The following is a 21889-nucleotide window of genomic DNA, read 5'->3' on the forward strand; positions in this document are numbered from 1 at the left end:
ACATGTCCAGTAGGGACGGAGTCAGAAAGTTACAACAACAACAAAGAAGGGCTTATTCTTTGGTTCTTTCGGTAAAGTCACGTATAAAGATAAAATAATAAATTAAATTAAATACTAGCATACGACGTTTCGATTGCAACACAAGCAATCATCATCAGGTATAAATTAAATAGAAACACAAATCTAGTATACTTAGAAATGTAATGTAATACAACAGAGAGTCGGATAACATAAGTCAACACCCTATCTGGTTGATTACGTTCTTCCTGAGAATGCTACATTTGAGAGAGAGATTAAACACAGAACCAGAAACATAGACAGACATATAAGCAGGGGCGGTTTCTTCATTAGGGCGATTGGGCGACGCACCACCAATGTCATTCAACCACAGAGTCACGCTAGCCGTCACTGTGCCTCTGGATATAGTCCAATCAGCGTCATGCTACGTTCTGTGGAGTACCGCCTCTTTTTGGGCGATTTCCCTCCAGCTGAGAATCGCCCCGAGTGGTCCCATAGACTAACATTCAAAGATGTTTTTTTTCGAACGGGGGCGCTGCAATGCATTCTCTATGGCTTCCGGGAGGGCTCGCCCTAACGTGCTTACGTCATCATACGTGCTTACGTCATCACACGTAAGCACGTTTCATCCAACAATATAATTTGTTGCCACCTAGTGGAATCTTTAATAAAATAAACTTGAGTGGTTTGTTTTAATAGTGAGTATAGAAACAAACAAGATGTATTGTAAGAGTCACTTTATTTTTCATTAATATTAAAGAAGTGAAGTTGCCTTTACATGCTTAAGCTGTTAATTTATCCATTGCATGGGTGGACCTTATCCTTATCAATCATCCAGACATTTGCCCCCCCTGAGAGATTTTGCAGGAGCCGCCACTGCATATAAGCAGACAGATATCACAGAGATACATAGAGAGAGAGAGCAAACATAGGCACAAAGAGAAACTACGCCTCTGTGTCGAGGCCTTAAATAGAGAAAGGCGGGGGCGGGGAGAGAGGGAGGGGTTAGAGAATAATTCCTGCAGTCACGAAAGCTCCAAATTAAGTAAAGAAGGGAGCTACGGAGAGCCCCCCACGCCCCGCCCTCAACATGGTATTTGGCCTACTCTTCCATTCACGACAGACGTCCTGGAATGGGTGGGCGTACCCATACTTTACCCCACCAAAGGTGGTATGCCAGATTGACTAACTGTGGTGTAACCATTTATACTTGTAGGTGGACAGAGATGGGGGGCTATTTAAGAAAATTGCACGGTTGTTTCAACGGCAGGGCCGCCGGGAGATGGTATAGAACCAGCGACCTCTGGATTGCAAGTCCCACGTGCCGATAGCTGGTTATTACACCCACTGTAGCGGCGTGTAGATGCGCACAAAAAAGGAGCGACCTCACTTCAAAGGCTGTGCACGTTAAAGGCCACGTCTCTTAGTCCATCGTGTATCATTCGTGAGTCCATCATTAAGCTCCGTGAAGACAGGTGCCTAGGCAAGCACATTACGGGGCCTCTGTCGAAGTGGCAAAAAGTGTTTAGACGAGAATGACAGATACTCATAATCCGGCCTGGCTTCGTGTCTCTTTAAAGATGTAGCAGTAACAGTGCGGGAATTCAGCCGTGAGCTTATTGCAAGGAAGCCCTGAAGAGCAGATCCAATGGGATTTGTTTGAAGTCGAAGAACAACTTCCTACAACCTAACTCCGCCGCACATGTTTCAGAACACACCCCGCTTCAGTTGTATTTCAGACGAGCAGTGAATTGAATCGTGCTTTTATTTAAATCCGCCAGTACTGAATAAATTTCAGGTTTTTTCTTCTTTAACACAGTTGCTGAACACAGGGCCCAAAAGCCCATCGACATGACACGGCCAGAAACAAGCAGCACTGTCGAAAAGATGTAATATATCGGGAGTTAGCACGTTTCTTGGAAGTGAGCAAGGTTATCCTAAAATAGATTGGGGGAACAAGTTGAGCAGTGCGAGGGAAGAGGCAGAAAGAGAGGTGATTGTGACCAGCACTGTGGCGTTGGAGTCCAGGACAGTATGGATGAGACACAGAGTCCTCAACATTGGTGCCAGATTGTAATAAAACAAGAAAAATTCGATTTTAGAAAAAAACTGCTCAACAGTATTTTGAAACATCAAGGTACACGTCAATGTAATATCACGGAGGCAATAACGATGCAAGGAATACCACAAAAACACATGACAGCACTTGCGAATGGTTCATTGGAATACAGGGACGGGTGCGTGTGAAATGTAATCGTGAATGGATGTACTCCCGACTCGCGTGTCAAAAACGCAAACACAACTTAAGAAATTTTGATTTAAAGCTTTCGTGACTGCAGGGATTCATATTCTTGGTTCTTTCGGTAAAGTCACGTAGAAGGGAAATAATAAAATAATAAAAATATTGTTTTATATTTATATTATTTTTGAAATATTGTTTTATATTTATATTATTTTATTATTTCCCTTCTACGTGACTTTACCGAAAGAACCAACTTAAGAAATTGACATTTGACTTCCCTCATGGGATTATTTTTATGCCGTTGACCGAAAGGCACAGGGGGCTGTTGTTTGTGTGACTCGCTGTTTGCGTGACTGCCCCTTATTTTTTAGGCTTGCCACTGTTGCATGTCAATCAATCACAGTTGACATCGACGCTCATGGAAACACACTGTTGTTTTTAATAGATGGGTTACCACGAAAGCAATGCATGCGCTGTATGTATTGTGGTTTTAAATCCTTTATATTAAGTTCACTTGCTTGCTTGCTTGCGTGCTTGCGTGCTTGCTTGCTTAGGACCGTGCAAATTTTTTGGTCGTTTTTTAACCCACTTCCCGTGATCCAATCGAGCTGACATTTTGCACACAGACTCGTTGTGCGTGACAATTAATGTTCCTGAAAAAATGTTTCCAAAATTGTACAATGTTTAGGGAATTTTTTAAAAATATTTTATTACCAATTGCTTAATGGTGGCAGACAATCATCTGACCCATAGGTGGCAGCCATCTCAAGCCAGAGGACGAGAGGACTCTAGCCGCCCCGATGCCACGCATATAAAGGATTTATAGTGAAAAACTTTGTTTTTACGGGTTAATTTTTGATTGTTTATTTAGTGCGGACAACTGTCATTGAGCCCAAACATGTTAAGGACCAAAAGCGTGTCTGGAAAATGTGCTTCGTAACATGACACTGACGGCCCAGCTGGGATCAAATACTAAGACGCATGAATGTACTATTTAGGTCAGGCCGTGATGCAGGCCATGGTTGAGAGAGTTCGTGGTTCTGGTGACAGGGCCGTGGTTGATTCCGATAAGCTGAAGAAGCGAATAACTTTCTACCTTGGGCGGCAGGGTGGCGCAGTGTTAACACTTGTAATAATATAATAATAGTTCAATTTGTAACGCGCGCAAATTTGCAGACGTAGTGGCCGCAACTCACAGTAATACGCACCTGGGTTCGACTCACGACTCGGGCGCCTTTCTGCGTGGAGTTTGTATGTTCTCCCTGTTGTGCATGAGTTTCCTCTGGTTTCTCCAGTTACCTCCAATAGTTGTACTTTTCTCTGGGTAAACACTATTGCATAGTTTTCAAATGTCATAACTTATCAAATGCGTAACTTATGCAAGGCATAACTTATACATTGTTGGAAAGTAATCCACCACTTATAATTGACAATGGCCTTGTATCTAAATTACTTTGACATCCACCGATGAATTTGGAATTGGTGGTTTATGATAACATAGTACACCAGCATGGGATTGTGGTCTTAAACGGAGCAATAAATATCATTGGTGACATTTTTTGCAAAGGCCCTTCTTCATAGCACATAGTCATGCATCAAATGTTCATCTATTACAATAATATCATACATTACAATCATAATCATTGCTGTATTAAATTACACAATTCCTTTTTTAGCCAATAAAGCCTGCGTTTCAAGACTATTTCGCAGGAGGGTCTTGCATTGGGTATTGAATGGAAAAATAATGAGAGGATTATATTAAACAATTTGTATGGATAGGTCAGCAACATACTCGATGTACTGTACTGTAATAAACTGGCTACATCAAACTGTATTTAAAATGAATCAAACTGGGCAAAGGTAATATCCCAACTGGATAATCAGTCAATACATTATTCAGTTTATCTTCTCCAGAAAGCCAAGTAATTTGACGCAGGGGTCTTCAATTCACAGCCTGTGCCAGCCTAACCTCGTAACCCCTGGGCAAAGATGCAGGCTACGGATTTTCAGAGCTGTGTATGACTATTAAAATATTTAAAATTGTACAGGTATTTTTCGGAAGCGACCATGATCAGAACGTGCAAACTCCAAATATACAGGCGTCAGGGTCGGGATTCAGCCCACGACCTCCTACACATCAGGCTAGGTAGTTCACATCTCCCCATCATGACACCCCAGACTTCAGAGACTTTGACGCTGAGAAGCAGAATGTAACAGGGCAAAATCCAAGACCACAATAAAACCTTTAAACATCTTTCGCAGTTCCGACGGTTATTATTTCGTAATTCTATAATTACCGGATGCTCTGGATGATAAGACGCTGAAAATGACCGGATTCTCTGGATTATAAGACCCACCCCGTATTTAAATCAAAATGCTGGAAGTGTGTCTTATAATCCGACAGGGTTGGGTGTGTGTTTGTGCGTCACAAGATGTGTATAACCTAATTGATACCGGGAACTATTTTTTGGTGCACCTTACTTTCCAGTGTTGTGTAATCTGGAGAATAAGGTAAGTCAACATTAAGCGAGAGAGAGAGAGAGAGAAAAAAAAATGCTGCTTCAGAATCCACGATTCTCACCCCGTCAACATTCTGGAGTTGTAAAGTACAACAGCCGGGGAGCAACCACCCAGTGACCATGGCGAAGGAGAGAGGGGGGTGCGAGGGACACCCACAGATACCACTCACCAGAGGGGGATTATGATGATGCAGCACGCTAATTATTGCGCCACCGCTCCTCCATCACGAGTAACAAACAAAAAAACCTCGCGTTCGTCAATTACACTGCTTTAAATGAGAAATATATGTAACAGGCGACGTTTCGTGCAATGGCCCTTCGTAGAACATGAATGATACTGCAACACAACGTACAACTGCCCCCTGGTGGTAATTCTTGGCAATCATGCAACGGGAACTTTCGATTTAAAGTTTGCAGAAAATAACTAACTTACTTGTACGGGCTGAAACAGAAAAGTGCCTATTATTTTTGGGGTTCATTCAACGAGATCACCATTTAACTCCGGCTTTATTAAACTCATTGGCAATCAGCCAATGACCTATCCACTGTTGAATGCCTCGCAGCCACGTCCATCTCTTGCGGACTTGCAATGCAAAACAATCCACATTGCACCTGCAAACAAGCTGTTTGCTAAATCTCCACTACGGCCTGCTGCTGGCTCTTCCATTCCTTGGCTGTCACGCCGTCTTCAATCATCAGCAACGCCATCATCACTTTAACACGAAGGCTTTCGCGACCAATATCCATAATAAAGGGGTTTTTTTTTGGGTTAGATCGCGTAAATATAAATGTGTCTTCTTGGTTCTTTCGGTAAAGTCACGTAGAAGGGAAGTAATAAAATAATAAAACACAACAAAACAACCCTCACGACGTCTAGGCCACAACGGCCACAACGCAAGCAGCCGTCCTCAGGTGGAGAACAGGTCCGTCAAGTAGACAGAGTCTGAAGCCTGTCTACTTGACGGACCTGTTCTCCACCTGAGGACGGCTGCTTGCGTTGTGGCCAAGACGTCGTGAGGGTTGTTTTGTTGTTTTATTTTTATTATTTTATTACTTCCCTTCTACGTGACTTTACCGAAAGAACCAAGAAGATGAATCCCTGCAGTCACGAAAGCTTTAAATCGAAATATAAATGTGTCGTTAAACCCGCCACCACCCGACACAGCCCATGAAGTGTCGGGTGGTCGCAGGTTTAACGACCATCATCCGTTCCCTGCATGGGGGTGTTTTTTTATTTGTTTTCATGAAACAAGACCCCGGTACAAAGCACAAGCGATGGGGAGAGGGGGGTACAGATATCGACAAGCCAGAGACAAGGTGCCCACAGGGCCCGGGGTAGATTTTTTTAAAATTTACTTTTTAAAAGATGTATTCGGCCAATTGATGCCGAGTTTATTTTCCAAGTGTGAGCAAACCCGGAGGCATCTGGAGCAAACCCACGTACAGACGGAAACAGATGGCGATGAGTTAACTTAATCGACTGCCTTCTGGCGAGCCCGGGTTTAGGCACTTCGACGCCCACGGGAAGACGGATCCATATTCTTAGGTTTTTTCGGTAAAGTCACGTAGGTAAAACATTAAAATTAATAAAAGTAAAATAAAATAAAAATCACGTTTCGGAGGCAACACAAGCTTCCGTCTTCAGGTGGAACCGTCACAGCCACGACAGCTGTATCAAGTAACGTCGTGATTTTTATTTTATTTTTATTAATTTTAATGTTTTACCTACGTGACTTTACCGAAAAAAACCTAAGAATATGAATCCTTGCAGTCACGAAAGCTTCAAATCAAGACGGATCCAGTTTATTTGTTGGTATCCAACAACCCCCTCGCTGCCTCCACAGTGCTGGCTAACAGGCGTACGCTGCCACCCATAACACCAACTCGCGCATAACTTTGGACGTTTTCATGTTCTCGTTCAAAATGTTTTATTAATTGATGGATGTTGTCATTCCACAGATTGATCGATATAAATACAATAAAAACAAAAGATGGAAAATCAGCAGGAATTGACATTCGTTCTGAACTGCTGAACAATGGAGATGCCACCATTGACACACGTCACAAGATATGAAACCGGACCGGTAAGGAAGATGGCCAATTCTTGACTAAAAGCTTTCGTGACTGCAGGAATTCATATTCTTTGGGTCTTTCGGTAAAGTCACGTAGATGGTTCAAAGAAAATAACAAAAAACTACGTTTCGATCGCTTGTGTTGTGATCGAAACGTCGTATTTTGTTTTCTTTTAACCATCTACGTTACTTTACCGAAAGAATAAGTTGGACAATGTTACTGACAAGGTCGATTGTGACCCCCATTCTGAAGGGAACCTCCGACGGTGAAAAAACGACCCCACCATCAGCCGAATCAAGTCACCCAATGCAAACTTGACTGCACATGCTCCCGTATTTCTTGCCGTTATAAATGCTATTTGAAATGCAATGAGTTCCTCTCACCAAATGTCATGCCTGTTATTTGGAATTGCCTACTAGATTTCCATTGTGCATCGTTCTGGGTGTGTATTATTATCATGTGTGACGTTTATAAACTGCCCCTGCTTTTGTTCTGTGTAACATCTGTGAGCCCTTCCCCTCTTCCCATTTAACGTGCTTGCAGCCTTGGCAGGGTCGCCACTGAAAATAAGTTATTCGCTGAATGGGTTTTACCCGAAATAAACCGAAAATGCGGCTGAAGTGTCAAGCGGACACGTTGCCTGCAGAGGATCAGGGAGGCATCAGGGCTGGACAAAGCACAAACACAGAACGGACCTTCAACCCCAGAGGGCATGTACAGTCCATTGTCAATCCACCGCTGGATGAGGGCCTCACCATATTAAGGACATTTGACCATACTTCACCACACTTGTCAGTGTAGGTTGGTGAATGTGGGTTTTGGGGGGGGGGATGAGTGCACAACAATGGACTTTGAATACTATAATGCTATAAACTCAAGACTAACCACTCTGCTCAACAACTGCTCAAAACCGGAACATATGAGCCTCTTTTAGCAGCGGCAAAGAGGTGGAATCTAGCTGGAGTGGTTGGGCCATGTGAACACAGTAGCAGGACGAGTGCTTGGTGGATACAATTCTGCAAGGGCAACTGAAGGAGATGATAAGTGGGGATGCCTAGAGCCATCGTAACCAACGCAACAGCGATGAGATGTGAACTGCTTTGCCTGAAGGTAGTGGGTTCCATCCCAACCCCGATGCCTGAATATTTGGAGTTTGCATGTTCTCCCCGTGGTCGAGTGGATTTTTCTCCACGTCAAGTTTTTCTCTCCACATTTAGAAACACGCGTTTTAGAGTATTTGGCTGCTATAAATTTCCACATAAGCCAATTCTAAGCCACTTGTGGCCAGGTCACTTCTGAAAGAGCTGTATAACTCAGTGGACCTTACCTGGTAAAGTAAAAAAAAAAATCTGTTTAGTTTCACTGGGAAACCACAGGAAGAGCTTTTCCAAGCTATTAAACACCACTTAAAGTGCAGGGAGGTGACAAATAGTGCCTCAAAATTGACATCCCTCCAAAATAATCTGCCAAGGGACAAATGAGCAACACTGAACACAAACGAGGGATGACCAACGGACGAAACTGGTGATGGAACGGTAGCCAGAGGAGAGAACCCGGCCGAGAGGACGATCAATGAGTAGATCAAGAAATCACGTCCTGGAGGGAGTTTGTAGCATCGCAGGAATGTGAGAAACGGTGTCTGCATGGTGGGGGTTCTACTCCCAGCAGTGGATAGATCAATGCTCATGAAAACACATAAATCATCTTGACAGCGTTTTATTAAATTATATACATGAGAAGTGACGGTTGCTAGCAATTACTTACTTTATCAAAACCACTGCTACTTGCCTGCCAATTTGAACCTGTCACCAGTCCACAGCATCTTAAAAGCTATACATATATAAGTAGATAACACAAGCTGATGAGCACATGCGACCGACAAGTGATCTAAACAGTAACAGGACACTGTGAGTCGATGTGCACTTGGAGGGCAGCCTCAGATGCTGCGTACAACCTTCCACAATCTACGGAGCCATTCCGGCAAAGATGAGCTCCAGCGCGGCCTGGATGTCCCCTCCCGTGGCTTGCAGCGCGCGCAGGCTCAGCCCGTCGTCGTGGATGCCCATGGCGCGGAGCTGCTGCAGCTGCGCCCTCCACTGGGTTGGCTGAAATACGGAACGTCAAGGCAAGGCATGGCATGCGGTCAGAGACAGCGCAAACAGATTCAATTGCGTACACACTGAACATCCGCACAAGGTATGTACTGCAACTCCCGATTATCGTGGTTGGCTAGGTACGGTGAAAAAGATCAACATCCATACGTACTGCAGCAACCCTACAATTGCTTGTTCCTGCCACAGCTGGAAGAAGGGCCTCTACCAGGGGAAAGCCCTACAGAGTCCCCCCCTGGAGGGTATGTGGCCTACTCTTCCACACCGCACAAATTACACGAATAAAAAGACACCGTGGAAGAGTTGGGAGTGCCTACGCTCCATGTCGTCTCACGTGAGCTGCCGATCGATTAACTGCGAGGCACCGAATGATGCTGCTGGGTGGAGAGATGTGGGGGGATTTAATAAACTTGGCATGTGTTCAACTGGGGAGCCATGAGAGTGAACTGGCGATCTTTGGATTGCTAGTTCAGCACACTGAATATTACACCATCGCAGCATCAAACAAATTGGATAAAATGTGTTGTTCATTCCAACAGAATTAATTTGGGTTCACACCGGATCACATCAATCATGCCACGTCATAAAACGGCCACTTAAAGCTCACTTAAGTCTACGTGTGTGCTATCTTGAGTATGTTACACTTATTGAAATGTGAAGTGGCACCACGGTGGTGAAATGTTATCTCCCTCGCCCGGTATGCAAGAGGTCGTGGGTACGATCCCGACCCTGACGCCTGTATATTTGGAGTTTGCATGTTCTCCCCGTGGTCACGTGGATTTTTGTCCGGGTCCTCCTGTTTTTCCCCTCCACATTTAGAAACATGCGTTTATAGTAATTGGCTGCTATGTATTTCCACGTGATAATCCACTTGGTTGAGCTATCATTTGTGGCCAAGTCGCTTCTGAAAAAGAGCTATATAGCTCAGTAGGCCTTACCTGGTCAAATAAAAGTTTTTACGGTTTAAAGTGACGTGGCAGGCAAGCAGGTTTGGAGTGACAAAAAAGGGGGTCAAGAAAGGGCTCTATTGCAAACGCCAGATACCACGTGACACACCATGTGATCTGAAAATTAAGTTCCACTGGTGGTGTGAACACATGTAACCACATTATGTTTAAACTCAACTCAAAGTAGTCCCGCCATAACACTCATGACAAGGTTTCTATGCTACGTCAATTGTCAAAGCAATCACACGCATACTTTAAGCCATGGAGCAAGCTGTAAAAAATACCTTAAACGAATATCAAGACACATCGCAATGTGTCCTTCTCCGGTTGTACAGTAATTATCCATCATTTCCATTCATAAGTTAATGCAGCAATAGGCAACTGGCGTCTCCCGAGCCGCATGCAGCTCTTTAATCCACCACACGCGGCTCTATCAAGGGGGCATAACGCAATCACAGGAGCAAATAATAATGTCTCCCATGCTGTGCCGAAATACTGTTTATACACATACATACAGATAGATATCTATACTTGGCGCTTTGCAGAATGCATGGGTACTTTTTTGGCTCTTGGTCTGTCAGAGGTTCAGCCACTCCTAAGCTAGTGGGACCACCCAATAACAATGGGAATATGCACAATGACTTGTGTTTTCCCCACGCATGGATGCACAGGCAATTAATAAAAGCTGGATGTACACCCGACGACCTACCTGTGCAGAGGGAAGATTGTTTGCTCTGAGAGCATGCTGCAGAGCATGGGTAAAGATTTCTGGACGAATGGCACCGGTAGACGTGGAAGGCTGAGCAGCTCCAAATCCTGGTGAGGTTGCTGTGGAGGCCTGGCATCAACCACAGGAAATAACAAACAAACAAAAATCATGCCACGAAACAGGTTGCTACCGAGTAGGTTTGTGCGGTTGTGTTATCACAGCTCTCCGACTTGTTTTCGAGTTGTACTGCGTGTTGTTTGACATGCGGTCCGACGTTTTGCTCCACGTGTTGCCAGCTTCTTCAGGAACCGAGCCGAAGTAGCTCCGAGCACATGGAGGGAAATGTGTGGAATGACACGTGGCTACAGTTTACGCTTAAACGATACTTTGCCTCTCCTTTAATGGGCCGGTGAATTAAATAAATAGGCCAACATGGGTTTAAAATGATGACCTCTGGTAGGTCGTACGCCTACTGTGCAGCAGCAGCTTCGTGATCTGGCAGAGGGTATAAAGCATTGGCGAGGTGTGGTGGCATCAATGGATTTGGCCATGGTAACCGCATTGTAATTTTTGGGTCACCAAGTTGTATTTCCCTGTTAGCCTTAGGAAATGGTTTCAGGAATCGTAAAGGATTTAAGGATTTGCATTTACAGGGCGCTTAAATGCCTCGACATCTCAAAGTACCTCATCTCAACTATTCCATTTGCCTTGGGCAGTCTTGCCCCCCAGTGGCAACCATCTGTATGGGGCACAAGGAGTGTGCCACACTGGCCACAATTCTATGATCCCACTGCGGTTGCAAGAATCCAGCAGGAATTGACATTTTTCCACGGGCGATTCCAATGGTGTTAACATTTTAATGCACTTAAATGGAATTCTAACAGGGTCAAGATGTCATCTCATGGAAATTTCTCATGGGATCGTCAGAATAACCAGAAGCTGCTACGGAGAATTGCAGCCTCGGACTTGTCCATAGAATGCTAATTCATTTCAATGTCGATTCCTGGATCTCAATAAAAATGAATGGCGGCGATTGCAATCATCGCTGGACGTCATGCTTTGGCAATTCTTAAAAATAAAACACATTTAATTCCAATATTTGTGATTCAGGCTAAGGATCATGGAAATCAATCAGCACGAGTTCCTGTAACTCCTCTCCCATGCATCATGTCCACTGGGGGTGGTCTGCTATAATTTAATTGCCATTTTATATAATTTGCCATCTTATTTTATTAACATTTTATAAATTAGATTAATTTATTTCTTTGGCATTTCAGCCAATGTACACTTGCCTCAACACTCTTGGTGCATGCAGTCCTCTCCACCGGACCTCGTCTAATCAGTGTGATGTCCTAGTGGTGGAAAATATGACTATGACATAAATATTGGGTCATATTGGGTAAAGCAGAGCTGGGTATTCAAGGTGATGGTGGCAATGGCAGCTCAGTGTCCACTGCAATGGAGATGCTATTTTGTGAATAACTAATATGACATTTTTGTTTTTAATCTGGGGTGTTCCTTTGACTAATCTCACATTAAAAGAAATCAAAGATTACGTTTGCTCTTTGCTTTTACTCATTCACGTACGAGAGGGTTTAAACCTTCTTCTTGGTTCTTTCGGAAAAGTCACGTAGAAGGGAAATAATAAAATAATAAAAATAAAACATAATAAAATAATTCTCACGACGTTTCGGCCACAACGCAAGCAGCCGTCCTCAGGTGAAGAACAGGTCTGTCGGAAAGACAGACCTGTTCTCCCGTCCTCAGGTGAAGAACAGGAAAGACAGACCTGTTCTTCCGTCCTCAGGTGAAGAACAGGAAAGACAGACCTGTTCTTCCGTCCTCACGTGAAGAACAGGTCTGTCGGAAAGACAGACCTGTTCTTCACCTGAGGACGGCTGCTTGCGTTGTGGCCGAAACGTCGTGAGAATTATTTTATTATTTTTATTATTTTATTATTTCCCTTCTACGTGACTTTACCGAAAGAACCAAAAAGATGAATCCCTGCAGTCACGAAAGATTTAAATCGAAAGGGTTTAAACCGTCACCTGCAGGCCGGACGTGGGGGTGTTAGCGCTGCTTCCCGGCGTGCTGGCAAGCGCTAGGGCTGTGGCCAACTCTGTCTGGGTGATGGGTCGAGGACCGGAGGAGCCAGCGTAGCGCAAGCTGCTCGGCCGTGACGTTCCCACCATTTGCTGGTCCAGTGCCCCGGACTGCAACCGACGATGTGGTACGAATCGGAGTGCCACAGGGACACCGAACACGGGAATGAGTGAGCATTGAGGGTGCCGGCATACGATTACGGCGTGCGAAGGGAAATCGGACAACAAAATACATCTTCACGTAACCGATTAAGACTGGCCGTGACTCTTGAACTAATGGGCAGATCGCACTGCGCGACAGCACTGTGTATGTGTGATTTAATGTAATTCGTGGCATGGAGGAGAATTCCTTTAATCCATTGTGATGTTGGAGACGCAGTTTTGCTGATCCTATCATGAGCGGGGTAATCAGCGAGTTTACGTGGGTAAGAGGGTGATGGACAATAGGAGTTCTACTGTGCATGATTACAGGAACATCTTAATGTATACCCATATATATAAAAGGGACATTTGTGAATGTGTGTGTCTTTTCGAAATGTTTAGCATACTTCCCGACATGCAACAAACTTTAAATTTGGCATGTGGGTAGCTTCCAGACTGTACACAATGCAAAAAGTATTAAAATAGACTTTTGTATTTTGGGGGGGGGGAATGACCATGAAGTGTGTGGCATCAATCCGCATACAGGACTGGCGATAATCGATATCTGCTGAGCGTTTGTGGTATCGATTAAACGGGAATAGCCGATTCTAAAGAAATCTACAACCTTCGATTCCTTTGCGCGATTTGAATCAAAGTTTATCAATTAAATTGATGTGACTTACCAATGGTAAAACATTTAAATCCATGGCCACGGAACACAGGTTTAAGTGCTGAAATACAAATACAGTGCCGTTTCCTCACACTTTAAAACACTGCACTTTATAGCAATTAAAATAAAATTCTACCAAGAGAAATATTTTACCTGCGATTGCTCACCCTCCTCATCGTCAGAAAGACCATCAAATGCGAAGCCACCTGCAAGAAGAAACAGATGTCGTTATTACTTGAACACAACAGATTAATATCAACATGACAGATTAATATCAAGGATAGACTGAAGCTACATGGCTCCGTGGTTGAAAGACATTAAACAAGGTGGCCAGGGATGACAACAATTATTCCAACTTGTAACAGCGCAAAGCATTCGCTCAACTCTCGAAGAGAGAGAAAAAGACTCAAGAGATGCAATGAACCACGGACAAGCAGGAAAGCAGCCACGTGGTGAGCTGGCGCCAACAATTACACAAGCTTTGCGGTCAATTAGCGAGTGTTTACTTGTGGGAGGAAACTAAAGGACCCGGAGAAAACTCAAGCGATTAATCCATACAGACGGAAAAACGAAACATTTTAAAAACAAAACAATTTTTTTTTTTTTACCAGGTAATGCACACTGAGCTCTTTTGCAGAAGTAACCTGGCCACAAAGGATAGCTCAACGAAGTGGCTTATCATGTGGAAATGTATAGGAGCCAAATACTCTTAAACGTATGTTTCTAAATGTGGAGGGAAAAACCGGAGGACGTGGAGAAAAATCCATGCAACCACGGGGTGAACATGCAAACTCCATCCAAATCCACAGGTGTCAGGGTCGGGATCGTACCCACAAACTCCTGTATTACCAGGTTAGGTAGTTAACATCTCGCCGCCGCAGTGTTCCACGCAATCACAAGTATATACACGGACACACGAAACAACAGATATAAAAAAAAATCGTGTCCACGACACTTGCCTGGAATGTCGTAGCTGGCCGACGTAGTACGCTGGCGAGCGGAGGCCCCGCTGCCAGTTAGCGGCGTGCTGCCAACGATTGAGTGAAGCAACAGGACCATGGCGTTCACCAGGGCTGGGTGCGACGCAATCAGCCTGCACACGGGCCGCCGGCGAGCGAGAGAGAATGTCAGGAGGTGAAGGCGCAGCCCTGCAACTGCTTGCTCAGGGCGCTGCTGATGGGAAGGGCCTCCACCAGAGGGGGCATCTCGGAAGGGTATTTTGGTTCTACTTTTGCATGCTGGACAGAAATCTTGGAAAAGATGGGAGTACCCACATTTTACCCCACCACACCGATGCACTCATTTATACTGCTGGGTCAACAGGCCCGGGAGATCGAACAGGCAACGTATGGATTCCAAGTCCAGTGAGCTAAGCATTGACCCATGGCAGCAGCACCCCAGAGAGAATGTGCTGAGAAACATACCAATTACCGTGTCCATCATGTGAACAGTTTAAATTGGCAGCCCTCTGGAGGTGATATCCGATTCTAGGTGCCAGTTTTAATTTGGATCCAGTGCAATTTTGTATATTGGGTGCACAAGTGTGGAGGGGATAAAAGTTCACGAGCACAAGCATCGCTTTCTCCGAATACAATACCATCTAGCTTAATTGAGTACAAAAAAATAGATGTCAGTTTGTATTAAAAAACAAACATGTACATGTAATTGGTAAATAAAAAAACGACCATCGTACTTATCCAATAAGCTGGGGTCAGCAAACAGCATAAACAAATCCTTGTCTTGCAGTACTCCTGAAAATGTCAGACACATCATCCGGTAATTATAGAACTGAGATTATATTATTCTATCATATATATGAAAAAATAAATAGCATTGCTCATCACTTTTGGCAATCCTGTGACTGTGATGAAAATACACATTCCTGTGGGGCAACCAGCATCTCCATAAGACAACCATAATTGGCGCCCACCACCTTGTACTCATTTCACGGACTCCAGATTGATGGTATGGGCCGAGTAGGCTCAATCACAGCATAAGTTATCCCAGACATACAAACATTAACTCTGCTGTAAAAGTTCAAACACAACATTACCATATAATAAAAAATAATGTTTAAAAAAGAAAACAGCTATACAAAGGATACATATTGCCCGCTTATCTATTTTGTAAAAGTTATACTTGCTTGGGAACTAATATCAACAGTTACAGGCCTTTATATCAATGTCCACAATTACTGAACAAATCATCATGCAATCACTGACTGTGTATTCAATGGCATCAGTTACGCATTATAAAGAAGTGCCAATACCCAAAAATCAAGAATCATATATTTTTTCCTTTTAAGGCAGTGTTGATCATTGTATTGAGTTTTTTAGTATTTTCATAAAACAATTTAACTTTATAAGGTGCACAATGATTCCCCCTCGTACACACTCTGGCCATGGTTAACCAGAAGCGAGCTGGAGCAATGGCCTGTGTCGTCATGTGTGTTGCCAGTGTGTGGCAGGACAGCGCTCGTTCACGAGGACGCCAGGTTCTCAACACCCGGAGTGCCATCAGAAAACAGTGGCATCAAGGGACTCACGATGGCAAGTCATTCGTGTGCCGTGATGTCTCTTGCCTCACTTGACCACATTGCCATATTGGTCTACTGCAGGGGTCAGCAACCTGTGGCTCCGAAGCTGCATGCGGCTCTTTATAAGGACCGCTTCCTGAAGTTATTTATTAAGGAATCACCGTCTCATAATCGCGTGCATTGTACGGCTCTCGAAATAGAGTTTATTTTACCGAATTCGAAAAAAAATGCCTCTTCTTGTTATCGTGGTTGCCGTCCCCTGGTCTATGACCAACCAAACAGACAAAAACTGTACTAATCTTTCAAAAGCCCTACCTAGCATACGATTACTTTTTAAGCCACATTTTCACCTCATAAACTGAAAACTTAATTTTTTCAATATTGCTCCTACCCAATTTCCGCCTACCAAGCCTGCCTCTGACCAAATCTCTCAAAATACGTTCAAACGTGTGAGATCTCAAAAGCTAAGCCAAGTTCAGTCTGGATAGTGTTTAGATAGGGAACCAGCATGCACATGTTTTATAGGCTGCAGTGTTGCTATGTTGGCTCAGCAGAGGGCAGCTGTATTTACATGTTCTCATATATGCTCCCTACCTTCTCCAAACTGACCAGAGTGGTGAAGTGTGGTAAATAACCCCACAAGGCATGGGGAAGCCCAGATCCATAAGTGGATCGACAAGCCGGTGTAGCTACTGAGGCGAATGTAAATTGTATTCTTGCGTATGGCAAAATATTCAGGAGCTTCTCCGATTAGCACGGTTGGCTACGTATGGTGAGAAAGACGTTCAACATACATATTGATTGAGGTTTGATGGCGAGGAGAGGGCTTCAGGATAGTTTCCTCCTCCACTGAAGGAACCGAGACTACAGTGGTTTACTATATGGTCCATACTATAGGTTGCATGGCCAGTCGCAATGCTGCTTGTCTTTTAATTTTCCATTCATGATGAAGTGAAGTGGATGTAAACGGAAAAGCCACGCTCCTCACCCAGGGCGATTGGATCATTGCTGAGTCCAGGTGTTGCAACGACCAGCTGATCCAATGATTCTTTGCTATTCAGAGTTTTGAATATCTGTCACAGAGGCGAAGGTTTACTGTGGTATTATACAGAACACAAGCAGATGTGCAACGTGTTACATCATGCATTCACTTTACCATATGCTCAATAACAGATGGCCACCAACAGAGTTATACATGTTATATGAAGATGATTGAAGACAAACAAGCAAAAGTTATTTATGCTCGAGTACAAAACATGTGTAGGTCATTTTAAGGTGACTGCACTGAATAAAATAACAACACATTTCAGTTTAAATTCAATCTTGTAACGTCTTCACATGGTTTTTGGAATTTGTCACTTTTTTATGAAGAGTACACTCTAAGACATGTTTGATGTGACTGCCTATGGAACTATGAACAATATCAACTTTGAAATAACAACCAGCATCTATTAAAATATGGGTAAATGAAACAAACTGCATGAGCAACTATACATTACGATGATTTTCATTAAAAACATATACATGTTAAATTATGAATGTGCAAAGCAAAACAAATAAAATGATGACTCGTTTAGTATCAAGGTAGTAATGTACTCACAGCTTCCCTGTGAGTCAGGCTGGAAGCGATGGCAGAATGCAGGAACCGCAATGCCCTCTGTGCCTCCACTTTGTCCACCGGTTCTGGACAGAATTGCAACACACACCGTCACACACGCCGTCACACACGCCGTCACACACGCCGTCACACACGCCGTCACACACGCCGTCACACACGCCGTCACACACGCCGTCACACACGCCGTCACACACGCCGTCACACACGCCGTCACACACGCCGTCACACACGCCGTCACACACGCCGTCACACACGCCGTCACACACGCCGTCACACACGCCGTCACACACACCGTCACACACGCCGTCACACACGCCGTCACACACATCGTCACACACATCGTCACACACAGGCTCTCCTGCAGGCACATTCGCTTGTCGTTACAAACGTGCGTTTAGATTTTTAAGGGATTATTTGGCTGCTATAAATTTCCACATGATAAGCCACTTCGTTGACCTATCATTTGTGGCCAGGTCGCTTCTGAAAAGTGACGCTAATAGCTCAGTAGCCTTTACCTGGTAAAACAAAAGTTTATTTTTATTTTTTTTAGTGATTTTGCTCGCCTTTCCTATACTTTGCACTCCTATCCTGTTTTTTGCATTGTTTGTTGCTGTAACGTCCTGACCTGACCCTACTGGACATTCGTAACAAACATTTTTTTTTATAGCTCATCGGATTCCTCCAATAAAAAGAAACATTCTGATTCTGATGATTCTACTGCTGCTGAACGACTCATCGAGAGGAGCACACACCGGGGCGGGCCGTGGGCTCAGGCCACGCTCTCCGCAGGACGTGGACCGTGGCCCCGGGCCGCACGCCACACGACTCTAGGCTCTGGCTGTCTTGGAGCCGTTTCCCGCAGAACACCAGGTCTGCAAAACAAGTGGGCGCAGCATGCAAAAACACAAACACACACTCTCAACTACAACAGAGCTTAGCCTGAAAATCCACATTCGACACTACAGTAAATAAGTACAATTGATGCTAATCGCACACAATGCTATAAGAAAGATACTAAGTTTCCGGCACTGCTGCTCCTGCAGATTTTGATCCAATTATAGACCAGGTTTTCCTCCAATCACAGGCCTTCTTGAATTGTGTTGAGCCATTAGGTGTCCTTGCCAATCCCAGCTTCTTTAGGGATGAGTTGATGAAATATGAAGCAGGCTGCTTCTGTAGTCTGTGTGTATGGTTAAGGGTTATAGGTTACAGTTACAGCTAGGGTTCACAGTTAGGTTTGTATCAGACTGGGGATTAGGGTTTTGTGGATTCGGGTTGGGGATAGATTTGGTAAGGTGATGATTTAACGCGAGGGGTTAGGCTTTGGGTTACCATTTACAGTTTAGGGTTAGGTTATGTTTACAGTTTAGGGATTAGGGTTATGGGAGTATTGTTAAAAGTTACGGTTATGTTGGGTAAGGACGTTAGGTTATTGTTTAAAACTAGGGGTTAAGCTTATGGCTAAAGGTTAGGGTTAGGATGTTAAGTTATGGTTGAAGGCTAGCGATTAGGGTTAGAGGTTATTTGTTAATGGTTCGGGTTTTGGGATTAAGGTTTTGGGTTAGTTCAGATTTATGGTTAGGGACACTAGTACCTTAAGACTGCTTCTCTTATCATGCACCAGCGGGTAGAGATAAACAATCACTAACTCATTATGCATAGTCATCGAAGGGCCATTGCGCCAAACGTGACTTCTTGCTACAGCATTCTCATAGACTGCTCTCGCTGCCATACACTGGTGCCTCGAGTGATCCCCGTTTGATCCCACGTATCACGGGAGGGGGGCTACCAGAGATCGTCGTCCCGGCCTATTTGCTGACTCACCCCTGACCCGAAGCCGTGGCAGGGAGAGTGCGAGCCAGGGCTTCCCATCAAAACACGCGTGAGTGGAACAACACGAACCCCGGTTGGACAGCAGAGTTGCCACGAGAGACAAATTATGGTCGGAAAGATGTAAAGAGTCACGTGGCTGGGAAACAACGGCATGCTAAGTGCCGGATTATCATCGTAGCAAAAGTAGCTACTACATGTAGCAGCTGCACATGCAGCAGCTACTACATGTAGTTGCTACCGGCCCCGCACTTTCAAGGGCCCCACGCTAAATGCTTTCGAGCTATCAATTCCGGTTCAGTGATTCTGCACTTGCTCTATCACTATAGTACTATACTGCCTTCAACTGTTATGAACGACTGGGTGTTTAAGGTTAGCGATTTGTCGTATTATCTGGCTGTATAGCAAATGAAAAAATACAATTACTTTACTATGCAAGTTAAAAATGTGTTTTAATATTTTTATTTTATTTCGGGCCCCTTAATAACATATGCTACAGGCCCCACACTAGCTTAATCCGGCACTGGACATGCTGCATCTAAACACAGGAGTGACTTGCACAACAGGAGTACTACTGTTAATCATTTTTTAGACAAACGAGGCACGGTGCCACAGTGGTGAGCAAAACACTGCGCTATGTACCTGGTGACCTGAGTTTGATTCCGGCCCGCAGTTAAGAATCAGTGGCGGGCAATACCTGAACCTGTCCCCGAGTCGCTGGCCCCAATCACTAAACCGCACTGACCAGCGTGGTGAAGTATGGCCAAAGAACGCCAGTGACCGACACGTCGTTTGGGAGGGCCTCCATCCAGAAGTGGATTGACCATGGCTGATGCTGATGCTGCTGATGATGACAGACACATACGAAGTTTGCTGCAATGTTGTTGCTACTCACATGGAACGTGGGGCCAACGTGGCATGTTTACTGGGTGAATACCGTAACCAGCAGCACACGACGGCACAAATGCAAGGCCGCGGTGAAGGGCCGCAGTGGAGGGCCCAACAGAGTGGAGGGCCGCAGTGGAGGGCCGCAGTGAGTGGCCACAGTGAATAGTCACAGTGAAAGGCCGCAATGACAGGCCGCAGTGAAGGGCCGCAGTGAATGATCGCAATGACAGGGCCGCAGTGAAGGGCCAAACACAGTGTAGTGGCCTGCAGTGAATGGTCACAGTGAAAGGTCGCAATGACAGGCTGCAGTGAAGGGCCACAGTGCATAGTCACAGTGAAAGGTCGCAATGGCAGGCTGCAGTGAAGGGCCACAGTTAAGGGCCGCAATGGCTGAACGCAACGAAAGGCCGCAGTGAAAAGGCCATAGTGAAGGGTCCCAATGAGAGGCCCCGATGAAGGGCCAGCCACAGTCGAGGACCGTAGCGAAGGGCCACAATGAAGGGTTACAATGAAGGGTTTACAATGAAGAGTTACAGTCGAGGACCGCAGTGAAAGTTCGCAATGAAAGGCCGCGGTGCCGGGCCACAATGAACGATTACAATAGAGGGTCACAATGAACGGCCACAACAAAAGGCTACAATGAAGGGCCACAGTGAAAGGCCGCGGTGACGGCCCATCAGCCACGGGCCCCCCAGCACGTCGTACCGATGAGCACGGGGGCCACGTCGATTTTACGTGCGATGACCTCCTTGGCGGCGAGGGCCGAGTGCTGGAGGCTGACGTCGGGGCAGGCGATGCGGCCCTCACTCAGACGCTCCGCCACCTTCACGCAGATCCCCTTCGTCTCCATCGCTCCCCCTTCTTCCTCCTCCTCCATCATCATCATCGTCGTCGTCGCCGCCGCCGCCGCCGCTGCTGCTGTAGTTGTTGTTGCCAGAGACTGGCGGCAAGAGGCTCGTCTGCGCCGCCACGCGTCCAGGGGAGAGGTTGTTTTGTGGGTGTTTCGATTTGGAGTTTTCGTGACCGCGTGAATTCGTATTCTTGGGGTTTGTTATTTCGGTAAAGCCGTCAGGTAGAAGGGAAGTAATGAGAATAACGCCTAATAGAAATTCTCACGAAGTTATCTTCGATTGCGACACGAGCAATTATCATCAGCTGTGAAAACGACAGAGATAAAACCCAAGAATTGGTTGTTTCGTGGGTTTTTAACTTCACCCGTCGGCGTCGTTCTGACGGTAGGGGGCGACTCTGACTGTGGTGATGGGGGCCGTGGGGAGGGGGGGGGGTGTTAGGGACCGCCCATAAATGACGTCACGCACCTAGGGGTGGGGGGAGGGGTCAAACATTTGTGACGATGTGTGACGAGAGGGGGGGGTGTTTGAGAAATGTGACGTCTCATCAAAATGCGCAACTTTAAATTAATATAGACAACACGTTCTACTTAATTAAATAGACTTTTTAATAAATGTTTTCTCCTACAACATC

The 21889-nt window shown here is 45.0% G+C and overlaps 1 protein-coding gene and 1 long non-coding RNA gene across 3 annotated transcripts; one reads left to right on the top strand and one right to left on the bottom strand.

The window, feature by feature from the left end:
- Nucleotides 1-6616: 6616 nt before the first annotated feature.
- LOC144738964 (uncharacterized) lies at nucleotides 6617-12174 on the top strand. Its single transcript, XR_013589330.1, has 2 exons — nucleotides 6617-6863; nucleotides 7396-12174. It is a non-coding gene; the product is annotated as an uncharacterized LOC144738964 (long non-coding RNA).
- On the bottom strand, nucleotides 6691-21613 carry UBL7 (ubiquitin like 7). 2 transcript variants are annotated; one of them, XM_078621935.1, is made up of 10 exons: nucleotides 21110-21607; nucleotides 18439-18558; nucleotides 17669-17751; nucleotides 17057-17141; nucleotides 15226-15283; nucleotides 14492-14625; nucleotides 13686-13738; nucleotides 12668-12832; nucleotides 10620-10748; nucleotides 6691-8957 (listed from the first exon to the last, which is right to left on the bottom strand). In XM_078621935.1, the coding sequence occupies exons 1-10, from the start codon at nucleotides 21288-21290 to the stop codon at nucleotides 8817-8819; spliced, it is 1149 nt and encodes a 382-aa protein (XP_078478061.1). In that variant the 5' UTR covers nucleotides 21291-21607; the 3' UTR covers nucleotides 6691-8816. The 2 variants fall into 2 exon arrangements, with proteins under 2 accessions (XP_078478061.1, XP_078478067.1); XM_078621941.1 differs by lacking the exon at nucleotides 12668-12832 and having other exon boundaries at nucleotides 21110-21613.
- Nucleotides 21614-21889: the final 276 nt, after the last annotated feature.

The sequence above is a fragment of the Lampetra planeri genome, chromosome 3, assembly GCF_965212315.1.
Source record: "Lampetra planeri chromosome 3, kcLamPlan1.2.h2, whole genome shotgun sequence".
Taxonomy (NCBI): domain Eukaryota; kingdom Metazoa; phylum Chordata; class Hyperoartia; order Petromyzontiformes; family Petromyzontidae; genus Lampetra; species Lampetra planeri.